Source organism: Sceloporus undulatus, chromosome 1 (assembly GCF_019175285.1).
Source record: "Sceloporus undulatus isolate JIND9_A2432 ecotype Alabama chromosome 1, SceUnd_v1.1, whole genome shotgun sequence".
Lineage (NCBI taxonomy): Eukaryota > Metazoa > Chordata > Lepidosauria > Squamata > Phrynosomatidae > Sceloporus > Sceloporus undulatus.
In genome coordinates this window covers 249,627,702-249,649,474 of record NC_056522.1, presented here as the reverse complement: position 1 = coordinate 249,649,474, position 21,773 = coordinate 249,627,702, and the positions used below count along the sequence as shown (strand labels likewise).

The 21,773-nt window shown below is 42.8% G+C and overlaps 1 protein-coding gene across 2 annotated transcripts; it reads left to right on the top strand.

Moving 5' to 3' along the window:
• Positions 1 to 963: 963 nt before the first annotated feature.
• RETREG2 (reticulophagy regulator family member 2) lies at positions 964 to 21,449 on the top strand. Of its 2 annotated transcripts, none has more exons than XM_042453693.1 (9): positions 964 to 1,383; positions 7,249 to 7,355; positions 11,555 to 11,585; positions 11,959 to 12,094; positions 14,159 to 14,243; positions 15,349 to 15,486; positions 15,775 to 15,869; positions 17,479 to 17,614; positions 18,564 to 21,449. In XM_042453693.1, exons 1-9 carry the CDS (start codon positions 1,100 to 1,102, stop codon positions 19,235 to 19,237), a joined length of 1,686 nt encoding a protein of 561 aa, XP_042309627.1. In that variant the 5' UTR covers positions 964 to 1,099; the 3' UTR covers positions 19,238 to 21,449. The 2 variants fall into 2 exon arrangements, with proteins under 2 accessions (XP_042309627.1, XP_042309635.1); XM_042453701.1 differs by lacking the exon at positions 964 to 1,383 and adding an exon at positions 3,544 to 5,983.
• The last annotated feature ends 324 nt before the right edge of the window (positions 21,450 to 21,773 follow it).

Sequence of the window (21,773 nt, the reverse complement as noted above, 5' to 3'; positions counted from 1 at the left end):
CCGCGCCGGTTGGGAAGGAGGAAGAGTTTTGGCTTGTATTATTCCTCCTCCTGGAAGGGTCCCGGAGGGAAGGAGGGAGGCCCCTTGTGTGGGAAGGACTACACAATAGAGGTCTTATGGCACCTTGGCTTTGAGGCTCACTCAGTGAGAGAAAGAAGTTGGGAGCAGCAGGAGCTTCCCTAGGCCTCCGCCTCCTTCCTCAGAGGCATTCGGTGGAGGAAGGCTACTGCTGCTGCTGTTATGAGATCTTGAAGGTCCTTTGAGACTCACTAAAAGAAGGATTTCAAATATATAGCTGTACAGTATTATATATAATAATAATAATAATACAGAAATATAAATAAATATTATTATTATTCTGTAGAATCAATATACTGTATAAAGAGATCTGGAGCCATGTGTCCAAAGGAGAGGGACTGAAATGGTGAAGGGTCTGGAAACTATGAAGCCCTATGAGGAAAGAATCAGGGAGCTGGGGATGTTTAGCCCTGGAGAAGAGATGATTAAGAGGTGATATGATAGCCCTGTTTAAATACTTGAAGGGATGTCATATTGAGGAGGGAGCAAGTTTGTTTTCTGCTGCTCCAGAGAACAAGACCCACAACAATGGATGCAAGCTATAGGAAAAGAGATTCCAGCTCAACATTAGGAGGAACGTCCCGATAGTCAGGGCTGTTCGACAGGGGAACACACTCCTTCCTCGGAGTGTAGTGGAGTCTCCTTCCCTGGAGGTCTTCAAACAGAGACAGGGGATGGGGAGTTCCTGCATGGCTGAAGGGGGTTGGACTGGGGGCCTTCGGGGGAGTCTTCCATCTCTCTGATTCTATGGCTTTCTCTAGATGTGCGTTTGTCTTCCATTTCTAGCTCTACGCTCGGGGCATGCGCAGTTGGTCTTAGATGCCTAGCTCTACGGTTGGGAAAAGGAAAAAGCAAACCAACAAAGAAGCCCTGAGCATGCGCAGTTGTACCTCCGCGCCTGCGCAGTCGGAGGCGGGGCCGCGTGACTGGATGTCGCGAGCGGGTTGGGCCTCGTCGTCGCGCCGCTGCTTCCGGTGGCGGCTGTCAGGGAGGACTCCGTCCCTGATCGGTGGCTGAGGCGATGGCGAGCGGCGGCGAGGCCGAGGACGGAGCGGGCGTCCTGACGGCGCCGGTGGCGTCCGAGGAAGAGGAAGAGGAGGAGGGAGGGGCGGCCTCGCTGGTGGTTCCCGGCCCCGGAGCCTCGGCGGAGGCCGAGGAAGAGGAGGAGGTGCTGGCTCTGGCCGCCCGGCTGAGGCGCCGGCTGTGGGGCTGGGAGGCGGCCGTGGCTGCGGCGCAGCGGCTGCTGGTCTGGGAGAGGCCGCCGCAGAGCCTGGCCGGGGCCCTCGCCCTCGGAGCCGCCCTCTGGTGAGGGAGAGGGAGAAGGAGGGAGGGAGGGAGGGCAGGGCCAAGGAACACGCCAACAGAAATGTAATAGAAGCAGAAACATAGACTCTGTGGCCTCCCCTGCAGTGTAGGACATCTCCACGTTAAAAGCTCTAAAGCACTCCCATGAATATAGACCCACGCTCCTCAGCCCTGCTCCAGACGGAGGGCGTTTTGGGATCCTTCCTGGATACAAGGAGGTTGAAATGGAGGACGCCTCTGGTCACCCAGACTATATATATATATCGCCAGGGCAGGGCATGATGGCCACGTTAAAAGCTATGAGACACTCCTGTAAATACAAATCTCTGCTCCAAGAAGGCTGAAAGAGGAACGGTCAAGGAAAATTGAGGACACTCCTAGAAACACAAACCCAGGCTGGGTACTCCTTTTACCCACCAACATAAAGTATGGAATAGGAAACCATGCCTTTATGAGGAGAGACATGGGAGATGGGTATGTTTAGCCTGGAGAAGAGGCTGTCAAGGAGTGATATGATCAAGAGGTTAAGAAGTGATATCATCATGGCTGAGAGGTGACATGATGGCCCTGTTTACATATTTGAAGGGGTGTCATATTGAGGAGGAGGGAGCAAGCTTGTTTTCTGCTGCTCCAGAGAATAACACGGAGCAATGGACTCAGAAAGCCAGTGTGATCCTAGGTTACATCAACAGGAGAGTAGTGTCCTTCTGCTTTGGCTGGGTGTCACCTGCAATACTGAGGGCAGTTCTTTGCACCACAAAGAGGGATGTGGACAAACTGGAGTGTGTCCAGAGGAGACTGACTAAAACAGTGATGGCGAACCTATGGCGCTCGTGCCAGAGGTGGCACTCAGAGCCCTCTCTGTGGGCACATAGTTTGCCAGAGTTCGTTACTAGAAAGCCGGAGGGACATGGCACTTTGCAATAAATAAGTGGGTTTTGGGTTGCAGTTTGGGCACTCGGTCTCTAAAAGGTTCACTATCACTGGACTAAAACATGAAAGGCTTGGAAACCATGAAGCCGTATAAGGAGACCCTTAGGAAGCTGGGTGTGTTTAGCCTGGAGAAGAGGCGGTTAAGAAGCAATATGATAAGCCCTATCTTAATATTTGAAGGGGTGTTATGCTTGTTTTCTGCAGCTCCAGAGAACAGGACCAGAGCAATGGAGTCAAGCTACAGGAGTGGTGGAGTCTCCATGGGAGGTTTTTGAACAGAGGCTGGATGGCCATCTGTCACATGGGGTGCTTTGTGTCTTCCTGCATGGCAGGGACTTGTGCTGGATGGCCTTTGGGGATCTCTTCAAGCTCTATGATTCTAGGATCTTTGTTGTTGTCTTTCGAGTAATTTCTGACTTATGGTGTGGCTGGGGGCGTTGTGAGCCCAGCCCAACCTTGGTTGAGACTCAGCAGCAGCACCTGTCTTGTCAGGCTGGCCAAGGCCCACTGGTGCTTGTGACTGCCCAGAGTGGTTTGTTGTTGCTATTGTTGTATGTCTTCAAGTCATTTCCAGCATTTGGTGACCCTAAGGTGAACTTATCTGGCTCTTTCTTGGCAAGTTTCTTCAGAGGAGGATTGCCATGGCCATCCTCTGAGGCAGAGTGTGTGACTTGTCCAAGGTTATCTGGTGGTTTTCCATGGCTGAGTGGGGATTCAAACCCCTGGGCCCCCAAGTCATAGTCTAACACTCAAATCACTGCGCCACACTGGATGTTGCAAGAGTTTAATACTAGCAGTGCCTTGGGATAATGGTGACCAGGTGTCCTCCTTTTTCCAGATGTGTTCTACATTTCAACCTTCTGTCTAAGAGGAATTCCAAAGTGTCCTGTCATTTTGAGCATCACTAAAAAGCATGAATTTATATTAAGTGTTCTTAGCTTTTAGTTGGTTGTGTCCTACATTTTACATGAATGTCCTACATTTTATGGTGCCTTGTCCTCCTTTGTGGCTAGGACATTGGGTTACCTTGCTTGAGATGATGGCATGCCAGTGGTCCTACCTACTTGCTTGTTGTTGTTGTTGTTGTTGTTGTTGTTGTTGTGTGCCTTGATGGTGACGCTAAGGCGTCACCATCAAGGCACACAACAACAACAACCAGTTATTATTATTATTAAGCCTTATTTATAAAGCTCTGTAAATTTACACAGCACTGTACATACAATCAATTAAAATGAATAAAATAAAATAAACCTGGCAGTGGCATACATTCTAGGTAAAATAATTAGAAGTTAATACATATTAATACATATAAAATTCAAAACATTAAAATATAGCAAACAAACAGTTTAAAATAAGCATTCTGCAACAATCATGTAATGTCTGGGAACACTTCCCTAAACAGAAATGTCTTCAACTCAGCTTTAAAGCTGGTTAAAGAGGTGATGAACCATGCTTATGTGGGAAGGAAGTTCCATGAGTGGGGGGCAGCAAGTGAAAAGGGACAGATCTGAGCCGGAGAAGTGAAAATCCTAGGCTGGGATAACAATCCTAGTAATGACTTGCTCATGGTAGTGAGCTGTATGACTGAGCTAGGATTTGCATCCAGATTCAAGTCATACTGTTGGGGAAATATAGTGGTGCACTGTGAGACATTAAGTAATGTACAGTATGTATCACTGAATAGTGCAGAACATTGTACAAAGATTTTGAATGAATGGAAATACTGAGACAGAATGTTTTTCTTGAATTCTAAGGAAAAGTGGGGAAAGATACTGTGGGAAACAAGACAGTGCCTTCTACTGTTGAAGGAAGGTGTCTTATTTAGTAAGGCCCAGAATGTGTGAGAGATCTGCAGTTGGAGGGACAGAGAGTTGGAATTTGACTGGCAGCAGTGTAAGATAGGCAGTGACTACAAGCAGTTGTAGAGCACAGAGTGGATTCCTGGAAGAAAGGTCCTGTCATGCATGAAATTGTAAAATGTACATGTAGAAGAAGAATATTGGTGTCCATGAGAGAGCATTTGAACAAGGAAGAGAGTTTATGGTTTCTCCATGACTGGAGTGCAGTAAAGCATTTTAGGCAATCTGATACGTAGAGGAGGAATAATGAGCCCCTCTGATTATGAGGTGCCCAGTTTGACTTTCCTCAGTGGTCAAGATTACTCTTTTTCAAAGAAGACACATTTTTGTAGGAATGCCTCCCAAAAAGAGGTGATAATAGAGGGAAGATCACCCTCAGCATACTGAATAGGTGCATGTATGAAAATGACATGCTCAGCTGCAAGTTGGCGTCACAATAATAAGGACAGTGTCATACACTGTTCAGTTATGAACACATTGAATTGTTATTTAATAGTGGATGGATTGTACATGAAAATCATGATCGATTCCCTCCTTCTGGCTTAGAAGTGAGACATGAGCCTTTTTATATCATCTGCCTTCCGTATTTTTGGCTTTGTTTTCTGATGGTAAGCAAAAAAAAGGCTTGCTGGTTTCCGTAGATCCAGCCTAACACTGCTGTTTGCTTCAAGGGAATGATTCTAGCAGAACATCACAGTGTTTCTGCCCAATTCCAGTGTCACTCTCCTTCCAGCAAACTAGACCTTTTTTTGAAACAATAAAAAATAGAAAATTTGAGTAACCCTTATTATGTAGTCATTATATCTGAGCAGGAATGTAGTGATTCTAATCTAAACATTGTGTCCTGGGGCTTAATGATTCTGAATCATGTTGGGAGGCTGCAGTTAGATGTGTCTGAAAGAATGAGCTTGGGATGCTTCAGTAGAAGAAACTGGGAGAATCTTTGCTCATGGATATAGCCTTGCAAAAATCAGCATGGTTTCACTTGAAACCTTGCAAGATGATATGAGAGATGTGAAAGCAGGTAATGCATCACAGACCTCCAGTGTCTTGGTTCTACTTATGCATTTTGATGGTGTTGCCCATGACCTTTCAAACAGATCTGGAGGGATGTTTCGTATTATGATAGTTCAAGGAAGGGTGACACATTAGGAGTAGAAGAATGCTGGCAGCCATCTGGCAAAAAAAGAAAAGGATGTGCCCTTCTCTCAGGGAAGTCTTATCTGAGATTCACTCCAAATTTCTGGGGGAGGGGAATACAGACTCATTACTTGTTTGAGTGTATGCTGTCTAAATGAATATTCCATACAAATAATCAGAACACCTATACTTCTAGACTAATGCTGTCTAGTTTAGGCAGAGTATGTATGTAGAATATGGTTTGCAGACTGCAACTGATACTCAGGTTCTCCTTCCACACCCCTCAGCAACCCCCCTGCCCTCACATGGTAAAATATTTCAGAAGCATTTTGGGAAGTAATGATTTGCCATTCAAGCATAATTTGCCCTAACCCTGTTTTAGGCCTCCAAAGGCCTTTTTTAGCATCAGAAGGGACAGGCCCTTGTTTCTCAAATGTCTTTTCTGGGCTACATAGGCCCAAGGGCTTGTTTTAGATTTTACTAATTTTGTATGGTCACAGGCCCTGATTCCTGAAATCCTTGAAACTGGAAGTGCCATGGTTTGATAGTTTTACTTTGTGTGTAGAGCATGTTCATTACCACTGGCTATATAAGGAAGACATCTCTTATATGTAATTTGTCCTGAATGCAGTGCTGCAATTGCTACTGTCCCTGAGCCCAGTGCAGATGTAAGTCCCATGCAAACCCCAAAATGTTTTGCTTTGATACAGATGTTCTGATGTCCTTCATGCTTGATCCTAAAAGAGGTGTAGGTATAATCCAGGATGTGTAATTTAACATTGAGTGAGTGTTGCCTCAAGTAACCTTCCTACTTCACTCAGAAAGTATAAACAGATTTCTCCCTGACACATGGGTGCTGCCAAGAGTGGCTTTAGGACTTGGCCTGTGATAAACGAGGGCTTCTACTAGCAGCTGCAGATATCTGGAGGTTTGCCCAGCAGCGTTTCTAGTTTAAGTTTGTGTACTTGCTATGTTGGAGCCACATGGTCTGCACTATCCCCAGCTTGGGGCTGGTAGTTTAGCAATTTCTGGCAGTCTACCAGGTTGTAAGCTGAACAAGCTGCTAGTTGCCCTCTGCCAGATGAGCCCTTGTTAAGCCCCATAGTCACTTAGAACTGCAGTGCTAGTACATTCTTTCCTGCCTATCCTGCCCCTGCACATGCAGCAATATTTAACAAGCATGAATAGTTAAGAGCGCAGCAAACGGAGAGAAAGCAAAACATCCTGTTTACGTTTTTTAAAAATGTACTATCAGCAGAACAGATTTGCTGGCTGGAGACATACCAGGGTTGGTAGTACACACTAGAGGTTGCAGTTGTAGACACCTCAATATAAGATAGTGGTATAACATGGTTGTTCTTACAGTCTTGGGAGTTTTGTGATGGTAAAGAAGCACATTGGGCTCTGCCAGGGGGAAAAACACCTTTCACATTAAAAAAAAATATTCCCAAAGACAAATAAACATAAGACTAGAAAGAGAAAATGAGTTAGTATCTTATTTTAGGAGGATTCTTGCCAGGGTTAAAATATTACAAGTTGCCCATAAATATGCAGGACACTGGTTGCCTATAATTCTTCCTGTTCTCAGTTGCACAGGATACTAGTCTTCAAACTTTGGTCATGGTCCTGTAGATAGTCTTGAATTTTGGAAACTGAAGAGATTATAATTGAAAATGATGCATGACATATAGCCTAGATTATAGATGGGGAACTTCTGGACTGCAGAGGCTTCCTATACAACGTGTGGAGGTTCCCTCCCCAGTACCACACCTTGAAGGGGAGGTCCGAGCTATAATATGAAATAACTGGGTATTCCTATTTGTACAATACTCACTGTTCCAGTTAATTTTACTCCCTGTCTGCCATGTCATTTACACAAGGGGATACTTCCTTTCCAGTACTCCCTTTAATACCTGTCTTCATGATCTTCCAGGCTGTTCTCGTCCACTTCGTTGCGTCCTCTGTTCCTCCTCAGCATTGGCCTTATTGGTGTTCTCCTGTTGGAGAGATGGAAGCCACAATTCCTATTGGATTTCTCAGGTAAATGAGATTAGTGATAGTTGAATAGGAGATGAAAGGGTTCAAGTTCTAAACACAAACCATCCTTTTTGGTTCTCTCACATTTGCAAGTTTATTCCATTGCTTCCTGTTCTGCTGTGATTTCCTGCCTGTCAAGCGCAGGGCTGGTACTTTTTTTTCATTTTATCACTGATTAAGCAGGTAATGCTATTAATGTTCAGGAATGGCACTTCAACACTTCTGGATGGTAGTGGGCAATTACTTACTTAGCCAACAATTATTGGCTTCTAGAGAGAGTTTGTTTCACAAGCTGCTTGGATTTTTGTTAACCCAAAGTAGAGAAAAGCATTTGTGCTGTTTTGTGCAGTCTCTCTAGTTTTCGTGGGAAACAACCAGAGGGAAATTAGTCTTCTCTTTCTGTTCATTTCTCTGCTCTTGTTGACTTGTGCAAAATGGTTCTTCTTCTGTGCCATCAGATCCTAACAGTGCAAAGGCAATCAAACCCTGACATAAATATTACCAACCTTGTGTTCTCAACTTAGGTTCAACCTTAACTTCCAATAATGGGATTATGTGGTTAGAATGAGGGTGTTTCTGATTATTAATTAAAGCAGCTTTCAACTAGCTAAGACCAGCTATATGAGAAATTTTGTGTGTCTGAAGTAAGATAAAGTGCAGCACGTTATTTTGTACCAAACACAGCATCTGTTTCTAATTTCTAAAGCCTGTGGACCACTGCACCTAAGTCTTAACAAATACAACTAGGATTATCAATTTATCCAAGTGAGAACTCTGTGATACTAACACAGCATGCCTTTCTTTCCATTTCCTCTCCAAATATTCTCCTCGGGAATTCATCAGGTAGAGGCTGTGTCTTAATAGCTGTAGAAACAGTCACAGGATCATTTCTAATAAATCCACTGGTTGTTTATTAATGCACAGGGGAGAAGCTGTGGCAAGTGGCTACTTGTGGATAGTTTAATGCACTTCCAAGCTATAAAAAACTTTCAAGAATTGGCCTTCCTTAAACAGTGTCAATGATTTATACTAAATCCTGCAAGAAGCATGCTTTGGGCAAGATTTTTGTGGGAGTCACCTGTGTGGATGTAGTCATTAGTTGATTTAAAAGGCATGACTCTGGCCAGAAAGCTTACCCTGAGCACAACACTGGCTAGGGGAATGGTTTAAGAGGGATGAGATAATAAATGCCCTGTGTCAAGCAGCAATCATTAAAAGAGTACAGCCCAAATAATATGATCTTTGTTGATCTCTCTCATCTTTCTTGGACAATGAAACAGATCCTGCCAGACTGACTTCATGGCTCTGGGTGAGGCAAAGCACTTAGTTCTCCTACCTTTGCCAATGTGCCTTAGCTTTTACTTTTTTCTTTTTCTTTCGAGAAGCATATCTTTTAAAGTAGCAAAATCAGGGGGCCTTGACTTCATGTTAAAAAATTACCTGAATTAAGGGCTTTTAAAATTCCAGTTGTAACACTTGTAGATAACAGCGCTGCAATGTTATAACACAAAACAGTAGACCATCCAACATGGGCTAAGGTATGTTTTTAGGATTTGTTGAGATTCTTAAACATCTCTCTCTTCTTAGTTAACTAAGGTGTTAACTGCCCCCACACTCTCAGAATAACTGGCAAGAACCAACTAGAATTACAAAAAACTAGATTAGTTTCAACCTCCCAAAAAACCTTTATCATTGCAGCTCCAAAACTATAGAACAACCTCCCGGAAGAGACCCGTCTTATTACCTCCTGGATGCTTTTAGGAAGGCAGTTAAGACGGATCTCTTCCGGCGAGCTTATCCACCTGACCTCATATAAGAAATACTGTCCCTTCCTTCCTTGAATCTGTATATTTCCATTCCACTGTCGATTTTTGATAGAACTGTTTTTAATGAAATTATTAGTTAATTTTTATTGTAATTTATTGTTGTGTCTTCTATATTTTATTGGGTTGTAATCCCGCCTCACTCCCAGGTGGATTGAGGCAGGAAAATATAAATGAAATTATTATTATCATCATCATCATCATCATCATCATCATCAGGTGCTGAACCTTGTTTTATATTAAACCAGCAAATAGGCCGGCTCTCCAAGAAACTTGGATGCTATATTCTGACCTTGTCAGCAAGCTTTGGTCCCTGGCAAAAAAAAAAAAAGAAGGATCAGTTATTTTGCAGAATATTTTCAGGATGCAGAATATAGTTATAGCTTCATATATCTACATAAAGGCTTCAGCTTTCAGTATGCAGAATATAGTTATAGCTTCATATATTATGTAAAGGCTGGATTTTGCTTCTCTTGCTTGTTTTCTTCTTACATCCTATAACAGTTCAGCTGTACAGTGCTGGAGCATGTGCTGATGCTGGAATCACAGTGAGAACCTGGTTTTCACTGTGGAAGCAGAGTTGGTGATTTACAGTACTGTATTTGTTGCAGCACCTCTGGAGAACTGACGTTTATTTTAAATCTTCCAGGCATGTAAGGTTACAACAGAAGGAGAGATTATTATGAAGTACCAAAGTTTCAAAGCTCAACAAAATTGTGCTTTAAAAATAGGCTGGTGGAAATGATTCATATCCGTAGTGTCCCAGTACATGATGCCCAGATTCACCATTATGACAGGCAGCAGTATCAAAAGAGTAGGGCAGCACAGTAGTCAGTGTATTTGTAGGTGCCGTAAATGGATGTTGTGAACATATAACTAACTGAACAATAGTAGCTTTTCATGCTACTGGAATGGCCTCAAGATGTGGGCTGTGCCTGCTTTATTGCTCGAGTCCCCACCAGAATCTCTGTGGGTAGAGGAAGATCCTGATTGGCTCCCTGACCTAGGGCTGGTTGTCTGGAATCTGGGTCACAGACTTAACAAGATTGCTTTCTGCCACTCCAGTGCACACTGTTCACCAGGCTGTCAGCTCTGTGTTCATTGCCTTGAGCTAGCCCCAAGTGCTATAGCTTGTAGGGACTGTGCACAACTCACAGCATGCTTTAAATAATGGTACAGCATGCCCGCAACACCAGATAGTCAATTCAGATGAGTTCCAAATGTCAGGCATGTAGGGGGTTATTCACAATACTTCTGTTTAACTAGGTTAGTAAGTCTCAGATGTCTGGATACACGTTTTAGATCTTTCCCAGGTGGCTTTGCAGTAGCAAGGGATTGCTTATCTGTGCCAAAGCATACTATCTTCTGCAGCAATCCTGCAATCCACATTCGGTCACAGATATTAATATGCATTTTTTGTAACATTGTCGTCTTGGTTATTATTACTTTTGGACAAGTTCATTACTTTTTTACAAAGGTATGGACTATAAATATATATTAAAAAGCATTGATAGAAGAGTAGGATCTGAAATTTAAATAATAATAATAATAATAATAATAATAATATAATAAAATTTTATTTCTATACCACTATTCCAGCGATCACATCGACATGCAGGTAGACTGTAGATGCTATACGTTTGGATACAGAAGTATTTTGTGAAATCTGCCATTCCAAAATGTATGTTTAACCATAGAAGTTAGAACAATGTTTTAATACAACATCTTGAAATTCTTCCATTCAAAATTTTGTATTATTGTTCCTGCCCAAAGCTTTCCTGTGTCTAGTAGATGTGCCAGGACTGTGTAGTTTGAGCCCAGCACTGTTGGGTGTAAGCCGGACTCTGCCCATTCTGATTCATTAATCTTTTGTTAGTAGTACATATTAAATTTAAATCTTCTGTGTTTGAGTGTGTACCTGTATAACATCAGATGGTTATCAGAGCTTAGAAGAGTTATTTTTTGAACTGTAGTTCCCAGAATTCTGCAGACACCGTATCTGGCTGGAGAATCCTGGGGATTGTTCTCCGAAAATACAATTTCCCATTTCAATTCTTGATGTTTCATCAGTACCTGTCAACAAGTACTCCATTTTCTTTCTAGAATGATCAAATGTTGATTGTGCTGCTCTTCCTGCTATGCAGAATGATTGTTAAAGGCTTCATTGTTGAAGGAGCAAACATCAAGTGCAGGGAGGATGAAAGTACGACCCTCTAGATATTACTGGTTTGTAGCTTCCATCAGTTCCAGCCAGCATAGCAAATGGTGAGGAATGATGGGAGTTGTGGTCCACTAACATCTGGAGGCAATGTGTTCTCTGTCCCTGATTTAAATTCATTTAGTTTAATTATATTTCTTTTTCACTCTTTTTTTCTACAGCACAGCCCTTGGAAGAACATGGAAGAGATAGGTAGGTTTGCTCAAAGTCATATAATTCAGAATATGAGGCTGGAGATTTTACCTGCCATCCCTTTGCCTTGTCCCATGTTCTTTGTATTGTGTAGGAAGGTGAATAACTTTGATTTGTGCTGCAACCTGAAAAGTGCTTTCCAATGTTCCTTCTCCAATAGCATGAGTCTTTTGGCTTCTTTTATGGATTTCACAAGCTGCAATATGAGCTTTGCATTATTCATCTGTCTGAAAAAGTCAGTGTGGCTCACCTTAGAGATCTTGCTGTTCTGTTTGGGGGAAGTTTCTCTTTATTGCTTGTGGTTCTTATAATCACAGAATGGCAGTGTATATGGAAGTCCTAGTTTACTCAAGTATTTTTTCCATTGCTGTAGTGACAGTGAGATGGCAGAAGCACAGCCTCACTTGCTAAGTGTCCCAGAACTCTGTTGTTACCTGGCTGAGAGCTGGATTACCTTCAGGCTGTACCTACAGGAACTATTGCAGTACAAGAGGCAAAACCCTGCCAAGGTAAGCAAGCAGTCAGCTGGGCTTGTGATATGAAGTAGTGGTATGGGTAATACTTGCAAAGTCTCCCATGCTGCCTTTGGACTTTGACTTACTAATATTTATTTGTGCCTACACTTAAGACTTCATCATGCCTAATAGTGATTCATTACAGGAAAACCAGTGTACCTTCAAGCCCAGTTTAAAATAACTTAAACTTAGTCAAACAACATAAAAAAATATCTCAGTATATGTGGAAACCAAAAATAGAAATAGAATTTTGAGTGATTACATCATTTCAGACCAAGTGCAGGTTTTTCCTATCACATTCCAAGAACTATGCTGAGAAAACCATCTGGGTGAGAACATGTCCTTAGACCAGACTTGAATATTGGTGTGATAGTTGTCATTAAAAGCAGGAGTGCTGTCTTGCTTCTTTTTACCTCAATAAGCAATCCAAAATGCATGACGTAATATCATTGTACTGTACATTTCTGCATTCCACATCTTCACTGCGGAGGCATATTGAAATGTGATGAAGTTGCATAATTTCTATTAGTAAAGGAGATGAAGGTGTGAAAACATTGCTTGTAGTGGCAGCTTCACTTCTGTTATAATATGAAGGTCTGGACTTAATTCAAACAGAATGTGAGGTCTTCTTGCAATTTTTAAGTGGAGGTTTCTAGCATTCGTGTCTATGGACCAATGATTCCCTTTCTTTGGAGGAGCAAGCAGTGCCTAACATATCCTATGTAAGAAAGTCAAGTGAAAGGCAATCAGATGTGGGAGCAAAAGGAGATGAGGTAGGAAAATGGATAGATGTTATGCTGTTTCAGAACATACAGTTATGTTCTAGCCCCTTGTTGCTCTAAGCAAATCCCTTTCAATACTGCTCTCAAATGCTGGGACTGATGCAGGAAAAGTGACTGTCAACTATTTTTGCTTAAAGTTTTGCTAATTCATCATTTGTTACTGTTACTTCTGAACATTTGGGCCAAGATCCTAATTGATACGGGCAGAGCACAGTCTGCTGCTTTCTTACTTACAGTGTGGATTGGGGAGGATGAAGGTTGTATGTCTTCTCCTGGTTGTGCAAAAGCTTCCAGATGATACTCCCAGAGGCAATTCATGGGCATTGGAGGTGAGCTGTTATTGGGTGCTGTCCTGCAGCCATTTAAGAGTTGGACTAGGACTTGGGGAGACAAAGGTTCAAGTTCCCACTTGGTCATGGAAACCCATTGGATGATATTGGGCAAGTCACACTCTCTCAGCCTCAGATGATGGCTAGGGCAAACTCCCTCTGCAAAAATTCTGCCAAGAAAACCCTGGGGTAGAGTCGCCTTAGGGTTGCCCAGTCAGAAATGGCTTGAAGGCATGCAACAATAGCCACCCCTAATACAACTCATCAAGAGGATCTTGGTTGTGGCTTGCTTGTCTAGGGTCTCTTGGAATTTTACCCTTAGACTGGCCCTGAGATATAGTTACCAAGCGGTAGCAGTACATTAAAGCATAATGGTAGCCAAGCATTCTGGTGCAGCACAGTCAGTGACCATGTAAAACAACTGTATCAGTACATCCAAGCTGTTACTTAAGAAGACAAGAGTCCTGAGCTGGAAATTAAACCTGGGTTACTGTGTTGAAGTCTTCCTGATCTGGTACAGGTAGTCACCCATATCTGAAATACTTGGGGCCAGAGGTGTTTTGGATTTTTTATTTTGGGTGGTGGGGGTAGCATTGCATATGTGTGTGTGGTGTGTGTGTGTGTGCATATAAATACCTATATATAATCGTGGAGATGAAACTGAAGTCTAAATATGAGATTGATTTATGTTTCATATACACCTTCTACACATAGCCAGAAGGTAATTTTATATACAATATTTTTAATAATTTTGTGCACGAAACAAAGTTTGTGTACACTGAACCACCAGAAAGCAAAGGTGTCATTATCTCAGCCACCTATGTAGACAATTTTGGATTTTGGAATATTTCATATTTTGAAATTCTAGATAGGGATACTCAGGCAGGAATAGATAATGTTCCTTATTGCTAAATTATTCTTCTATATCCCTTGTTTTTTTCCTCCAGTTCTGTGCCAGGGTCTGCTCAGGATGTTTGATCCTAGTAGTAGTAGGACATTATGTTCCAGGAATCATGATCTCCTACATTGTCTGTGAGTACCACTGAGTCTTTTGTATCCCTTAAGAAGAGACACATGAATTTAGCAGGCTGTATTGTAGGAAGTGCTTTTTATGTCCAGTAAACTTGTGTATCAAACTTAACATAGAAGGAATCAAGCACATTCATTTCAATACAGGTTTTTCTTCCCTTTCTCTGCACCTGCTTATCAGTCAGAATGGTGCTGTATAACCCCTGCTGTAAATCCAGAAGCCATGGTGGTCTTCAAACAATGATAGCTATGGCTCTAAAGCAGCCATTGTCTTATGTTGGTTTTGCTAAGGAGTACAGATATGTAGAGAGGGGCTATTTCCCATTTCCAGTATGTTACAGAAAACAAATGGAAGAGACTTCTAAGGTTGCTTATGAAACTGAATGACATTTTCAACCTTGGATTCTTTTTTCTTCCTCTTCCATCCAATATGAATGGACTCATCTTATGAGTTATTTTGGAATGTAGAGGCTGAATAGGTGCATCAGTCCTTTTCTAGGAACATGTTTGATGCTTTGTGTAGTTATGGTTCCAGACTGAGGCCTGTTACAGACTGCCCAAATAAAGCTGCTTTGGGTCTCTTTGGAGGTATGCTATTTAAATGATGCATGCATCCTAAGAATCCGGAAGCTGCACCAAAAGCTGCACTCCGGTGCTTAGGAATTGAGTGTGGCTTTGGTGCGACCTCCGGACTCTTAGGATGCATGCATCATTTAAATAGCATACCTCCAAAGAGACCCGAAGCAGCTTTATTTTGGCAGTCTGTAACAGGCCTGAGTTTGCTTGTTTGTTTATATAGCATCATCACTATACATGGTGCTTTACAAGTAAAAGTCTTACAGAAAAACAAAACTTAATTCCCTGCCTTCAGAATTACTCTCTAACTAAGACATGACACAAAAGGAAAAGGGAATAGCAGTGTGAGAGAGGAATAAGTCCAGCAGATACTGCCTCTTCTTCTCTCCCTCTGAGGTTAGGGCAGTGGCAGTTGGGTGCTTCTGGACCTAGGCATGGTGGAGTATTGACTGAGCCCAGTAACGGGGAACTAGACCTCATTTCTCCACAGTATTTGTTTCTAACACACACTGTTCTTTCTTCATACCTCTAGTGCTCAGTATCTTGCTGTGGCCACTAGTGGTTTACCATGAGCTTATCCAAAGGATGTATACACGCTTGGAACCTATCCTAATGAAACTGGACTACAGCATGAAGGTGGAGACCTTGCATGTTAAACATGAAAAGAAAAGTAAGACAATAGGTTTCTACAAACTGAAAAACATTACTTTTGATGAAATACATTGCTTTTGATGGTGGGACAAGATAAAAGCCCCAGCAAGTTAAAATGTCCAAGGAGTGACTGGACTTGGTGAGAATCCTAGATGCAATGGGGACAGGGCCTACAATAGTTGGGGATAATTGGATATCATTGTGCAGATGGGACAATTACTCTGAGAAAGCTCTTACCTTAGTCTCTTTCTTGTAGGACTAGACTCACAAACACCCCCCAAAATATTTCTTTTGTTCTTTTCCACAGAGCGTCAAGGAAAGAGTGAGCCAGAAGCGGGTAATGAGCCAATGGCAGAGACGGAAAGTGAGAGTGAGGCAGAACTGTCTGGCTACTCTCCAGTGGTAAGCGCAAGCATGATGACATGAGGCTTCATGCACAAGAACTATCTTCTTCCAAGAAAGCTCCCTTACAAGATTAGGATGTTAGAGACCTGGGATTTGTTGTTTCATCAGGGGTCGAGGGGGCTACAGCTACCAGCTAGTGCATTTGTGCTGACCAAGGGACTTGGTATGAACTTCAGTTTCTAGTGTGAGGGAGTAAAAGGCTGACATTTTTGAGAGCTGTGAGCCTTTGGGACGTCACACTGTTGAAAAAGCATTTCTCCCTCAGTTTCCTCTCATTTTCCCTCTTTTGGAGCAACAGTCCATTGGTACTCCTTGGTTTGGTGGGATTGCCAGATGACTGTTCCCCAGTATTGTAAGCACTAATTACATATATAACCCATCTGATTCTGCACAGATATTCTGCAATGTAGTTAAAAGTGCACAAACAAGGAGGATAGAGTGCTAGTCTTACCCTGTCCATCATCACGTTACAGATCTTATGGCTGACAATCTGATGAGGAATTTCAGACTGATGTGGAGAATCTCCACATGGAGAAAATGCTCTCCTCATTGTACTGTTGATACCAACATGAAAAGAGTGAGAGCAGCGGAGAGTTCTCTCATCATGTTTTTACTTTAATACTTTGCACAGTGGCTGACTATGGTTTGTGGAATGATGGGTCTGCGTTCAAGCTTCTGTTTAGTCAGAGTGAGAAGATGTTTAGGGCACAAGAATTGAGTTGAGCACAACTTTAAATCAAAAAATGATTAAGCATCTCTCCCAAGCCATTCATTTGTCTACTTTGGACAATAGTCTTTTTAAAATTAGAACTATTTTTTAAAGTTGCAGCAACAAACAGAAACACGTTCTTCTATCTTTTTCATTCAATAAAAAGTGAATTATATAGTGCCTCTCAATTTGAAATCAATATGGTGGTGATTTTTATTGTATGGACTGTTTATGTTACTTTTAGTTGTCTGGTAGTTGTCTTGAATGCTTTTTGTAGGGGAAAGATGGGATACAAATATTATAAAATTAATAAAAGTAAAGTAATAGATAAAAGTGTTTAAGTTTTTTCCCCTTGGTGGTTCATATGGTATATTCATACATAAAGTAGCTGGCTCACCTTGTACTCAGCACAAACAGTTTAAATTATTTTTGAGCTTGTTTGGAGGTTCTAACAGGGGAGCACAGCTATCGTATACCCTTGACCGAAGAACGGTACACTCCTCTTCCACCAAGCGCGCAGCTTCGGGAGGGACACACATGGAGCGGTGAGGGAGGAAGGGGACACCCGCCTAGCCTGCCAGATCAGCCGAATCAACCCTGGCGATCAATGGGGTGACAGATGTTGTAGCCAGATCGCCCTGCTGTTATAAATTATTTCCCAGCTGTATTATGAGAATGATGGTCTAGTGAACAGGTGATTGTAAGGTTAACCAGGTTCAAAGATAGAGCAAGGGCTGAGGACAAGTTAGCCTTAGCATCTTCTGAGGGTGGAGACACCAAGCCCACAGATAGTGGACCTGTTACAAAGTGAACTCTCTTCTTTTTGGTTTTTAGCCACAAATCCCAGTGAGCCAAGTCCAGCTTTGCAGTTTTTCCTCACTCTCCTCCTTTTTGCAGGTGGATGTGAAGAAGACAGCACTAGCATTGGCAATCACAGACTCGGAGCTCTCTGATGAGGAGGCCTCTATCTTGGAGAGTGGAGGTTTCACCGTCTCAAGAGCAACCACACCACAGCTGACAGATGTGTCTGAAGGTGCCATTTTTATTGCCCAAACCCCCATCCCCCCCCCAGTCTGTTGAGAATTGACCTATATAATAGAGTACAGGTTGTTTGTTCCCTGGTGGAGACATAACAGAGCAGAAATAAGATCAGAAGAGTAGTTGCATAGTTAAGATTAATAGGAAAGAAGGGAGGACTGGATAAGACCAGAGAACTGTCAGTTCTGATCTCTGAATACAGCTCTTTTCTCCATGAGGAACTGGGCTGCATGTGCCCTGTCTCAGCATATTAAAGTGGTGGGTCCAATAAGTCTGTACTTTGTCAATAATAGTCACCCTGTACTCTTCTGCATATTACTTGCCATTTGTAAACTTGTAGCTCCCCTGCCCTGACTATTGGTGTTGGCCTCAGACAAACTGCCTGACGTTATACTGCAGCATAGTAAAAAAGCCTTGGTTGGTGTCGCTGGCCTAGCTGAACTCTCCTCATATTGGTCTGTTCTTTTATTCCACCACCATATTATTGAAAACAGTGGGTAGGGCTTTTGTCTCTCCAGAGCTGAAAAGAAGAAAGATGCACAGCATATTTTAGCCATTAGGATAAATGACTTTTGTGAAATCATAGGCAGTGACACACACACTGATCAGCTCTGCTTTCTTCTGATGAAGAACTAAGGGAGAGAATCAGGAATAGGATCATTTTTGTGGCTGATAATCTTAAACCTGGGAGGATTGTTGTATTATCCCAATGACTGGCCTGTTATGACCAGTTGTGAAGATTGGCATGAGCATTGCTGAGCAAGGTCAGAGTAAGAAAATAAAGAGGAGCAAAAAGCCAAGTGAAAATGTTCAGAAATGACTTGGTGTAATAAAACAGACTGAGAGCCATTCTTGGGCAGGCAGCTGAAGTGGAGTAAGATTTGAGGTTTCAACCTTTGGCGTTTTGAAAATGGTGTTTAATCAACTCTCAATCTGCTTTTCAGATTTGGATCAACAGAGCCTTCCCAGTGAGCCAGAAGAGTCTTTCTCCAAGGACATGGCAGAATTCCCCTCCGTGGAAGAGTTTCATTCCAGAGACTTAGGACCACCCAATGAGGATGACAATTTTGCGGTGCCTGCCCATGCTGCCCAGCAGCTGGACTCTCCCGAGGAAGAGGTGGAGGCATCAACAACCCTCATCTCGGACCCATCCATCCTGTGCCTGGCCTCACCTCTCCATTTTGTAAATACGCATTTCAATGGGAATGGGCAGGCAGTGGCAGGAGGAGCTCCTGAGCTCGAAGGTGCCTCTGCAGGAGGCCTGGGACTGCACATTGATTCACTGAGCCAAGAGATTGTCACAACTGCTATCAGTACCGTAGTGCAGAACACCCTGTCAGCCCTGCTCCGCTCCTCTGAGGACAGTGAGGGACCTTCCCTCTCTGAGTTCCTGCCCACTGAGCCTGAGGAGAGACTCAGCTTCCAGGCACAGCTGTCTGAGAGTGAGGAGATAGGAGCAGCCTCTCTGGCTGGTGAGGAGGAGGAAGCAGATGACTTTGAGCTGCTAGATCAGAAGGAGCTTGAGCAGATGGATGCAGAGCTGGGCCTTTCTGGAGAGACCTCAGCTCCAACAGCTTCTCCTCTCCCTCTTGAAGAAGAATCATCACCGAGCTCCTAGGTCTTGCTACTCTCCTGCATTTCAGTAGCTGCAAGGAAGGACAAGTAAACACATGGCAGGGTTTGATCTATGCTGACTTTGGATGGCAGAGCATCTGCATTCACAGTGTTATGTCTGGAATAGTGAATTGTTGCTCCCATTTCTTCCTGTGTTGACCTTCCCATCAGGTCATTGTGTCCATCCATGCTTTCTAGTGATGATGCCGTCTTTTTGTCTGCTGCTGCAATTCGTCTGTCTTTGTCTTTGTTTTTTTGCACACCATCTCTAGGTATACCTGCTGCTCATCCCTATGCACCCAGTAGGAAGTTAAATGGTTTTATTGGATGGGGTAGGAGGATTTAAATTGTATATAACATTATTAAAACATTGGGTGTTTAGTTGAACAGGGATGAGGATTTTTTATATAGAAAAATCAGTTGGGGAGGTCTTCTTCCCTTTATATAGAAACTTGGATGGGTAAAGGAAGCAGCTTCAAAGGAGACACCAGTAATTTTGCTGTTTGGATGAGAGGGGGGGGGACACATCTGGGCTTTGATACCCACTTTGCACCAAATAGCAGTTGCTCCTTAAATTTCAACCGTCAAACCTTTCTCTTCTCCATCATTTTAAACTCCTAGTCTAATTTCCTCTCTCAGAAATGTGACTTTGACAGACCTGAGTTAGGCTCCAGGAAAAGAGAGCCCAGTCTTGTTTGTTCTAACTTTAAGCCAGGTTCTTGAAAGCCTCTTTAATTCAACTGAAAAAATGAGGTAACCTGAAAGCCTTCTGTTTTCACATTCTGCTGCCACTGCACTTTAAATGCAAAATACCCCTATATGTGCTTGTTCCTGTTTTCTTAAAACCTGACTAAACCAGTCCTGCTGTGTGATTCAACCTTGGCAGAGGGCAAGCTTTTCTTTCCTCAGTGTTGCTTCTGGGAGAAGCAAGAAGCATCTTGAGAAGAGAGGAATATCTGGGAAAATGGGAAGAACCCTAGACTCTTTGTGGGGCAAGCACTCTAACTTCTCTTGCTGCCTCTTTCAGAATGCTTTATAGTTTTTTATTTAACTAGTTGGAATAGTGTGCCTATTTGTGTTCTCAGGATGTGGGAAGTTTGTTCAGGCTTTATTCCCCAAAGGTGATTACTGCCTGTGGAGGGTGCTTCTTGCACAGCTTCGCAGTACTTTTTCTTTTAAAAAGGAAATCTGGTTGAAACTACTGAGTAACTGAATCTTTCAAAGGGGATTTTAGTTTACAACAGTATAATGGTTTTTATTATATAGAAACAGTTCCTCTGCCCATTTAGTGTGCATCCCATGAGTGCATTGCAAGGCTAAGATTTGCCTCTGGCATTTGCCTTATCAGTTGAGTGAACACTGTTTGCTGCCTGGAATAGTTCTTTTTGTCTGATTTCAAGGGATTGCAGAGTAGGGCATGGCAGTGGTATTGTGAATTGATCATTATCTCACTGTGTAAAGTATTCAGGATGGGCACTTCTTGGCAATTCCTGATGCTCTTGGTTTTTGCATAAGAGCAAGTGCACCTTAGTTTTACAGATGTTATGCTACATCTTTGCACTGCATCTCTTAAAAATATTTTTCAAACTGAAGGAGGAATTCCACATGTATCTGCAAGACTTTTCCTGCTTTGGTCTATTTCAGAATACATTAGTTGTTGTGCCATTCAATTCCTCCGCCCCTGTATTGAGTTGGGTTTCCTTTACTGGGTTTCTTCACTGGATTTCTGGAAATCTTCTTGCAATATTCTTCCCCAGGATTGACTCTTGTCCTGTCTTGTGTTGCCTGACCCGTGCCCTCCCCCGATCAAATGTTGTGGAGGGATAGCTGTTAAAAACAGCTTCCTCTTAATGTTTGCACTTTGGAAATGGGAAGCTGTGTGGCACTGAGTGTGATGCTTGCCCGCCTCTGTTTTGTGTCCTGAGCACAGATTTTACCACCACCTCTTGATAACCAGGCCTCACTTTCTTTTTCTGGTAAAGGAGGCATGTGATGTGTTGGTATTTCTCTCTGGCGCTCTAAGCACTCCTCCTTTCTTTGGGTGGCAATAGTGCCATGTTGCTCTGGGACAAGGGTCTCCTACTGAAGGGCTAGAAGTTTGCTAATGTCACCCAATAAAGGTGGAGGACTTTGAACTGTGTAGCAATGTTTATTCTATGGCTAAATATTTAAAAGTAAAATGTAGTCTTTTTAATAAAAAAAGGTGAAAGATGTGACTTTGGGGTTTAAAATGTTATTTTCTTAGCTGATCTGTCAGCTTTTTTTGCCAGGTGGGCAGAGGGTGTGTGACTGTAACTCTTGCAAGCATGCCTTTTGCCAGCTCTCTTGGTGGAAAAAATTGTCTTCTGTTGTTACCATCTCCCATTTGCCCTTTCCCTTTGCTCACTTCCACAGATGGCTCTGATGTGTTAGAATGAGGCAGCCATTTCCATGGTCAAGTGGCTGTTACCCTCATCCTTGTCTCTCAAGACCCATATTCCATTCAACTTCTGCTGCAGCAGCTTTGCGAAGGCTCTGCTCCTTACCCAGATTCAGGTGAT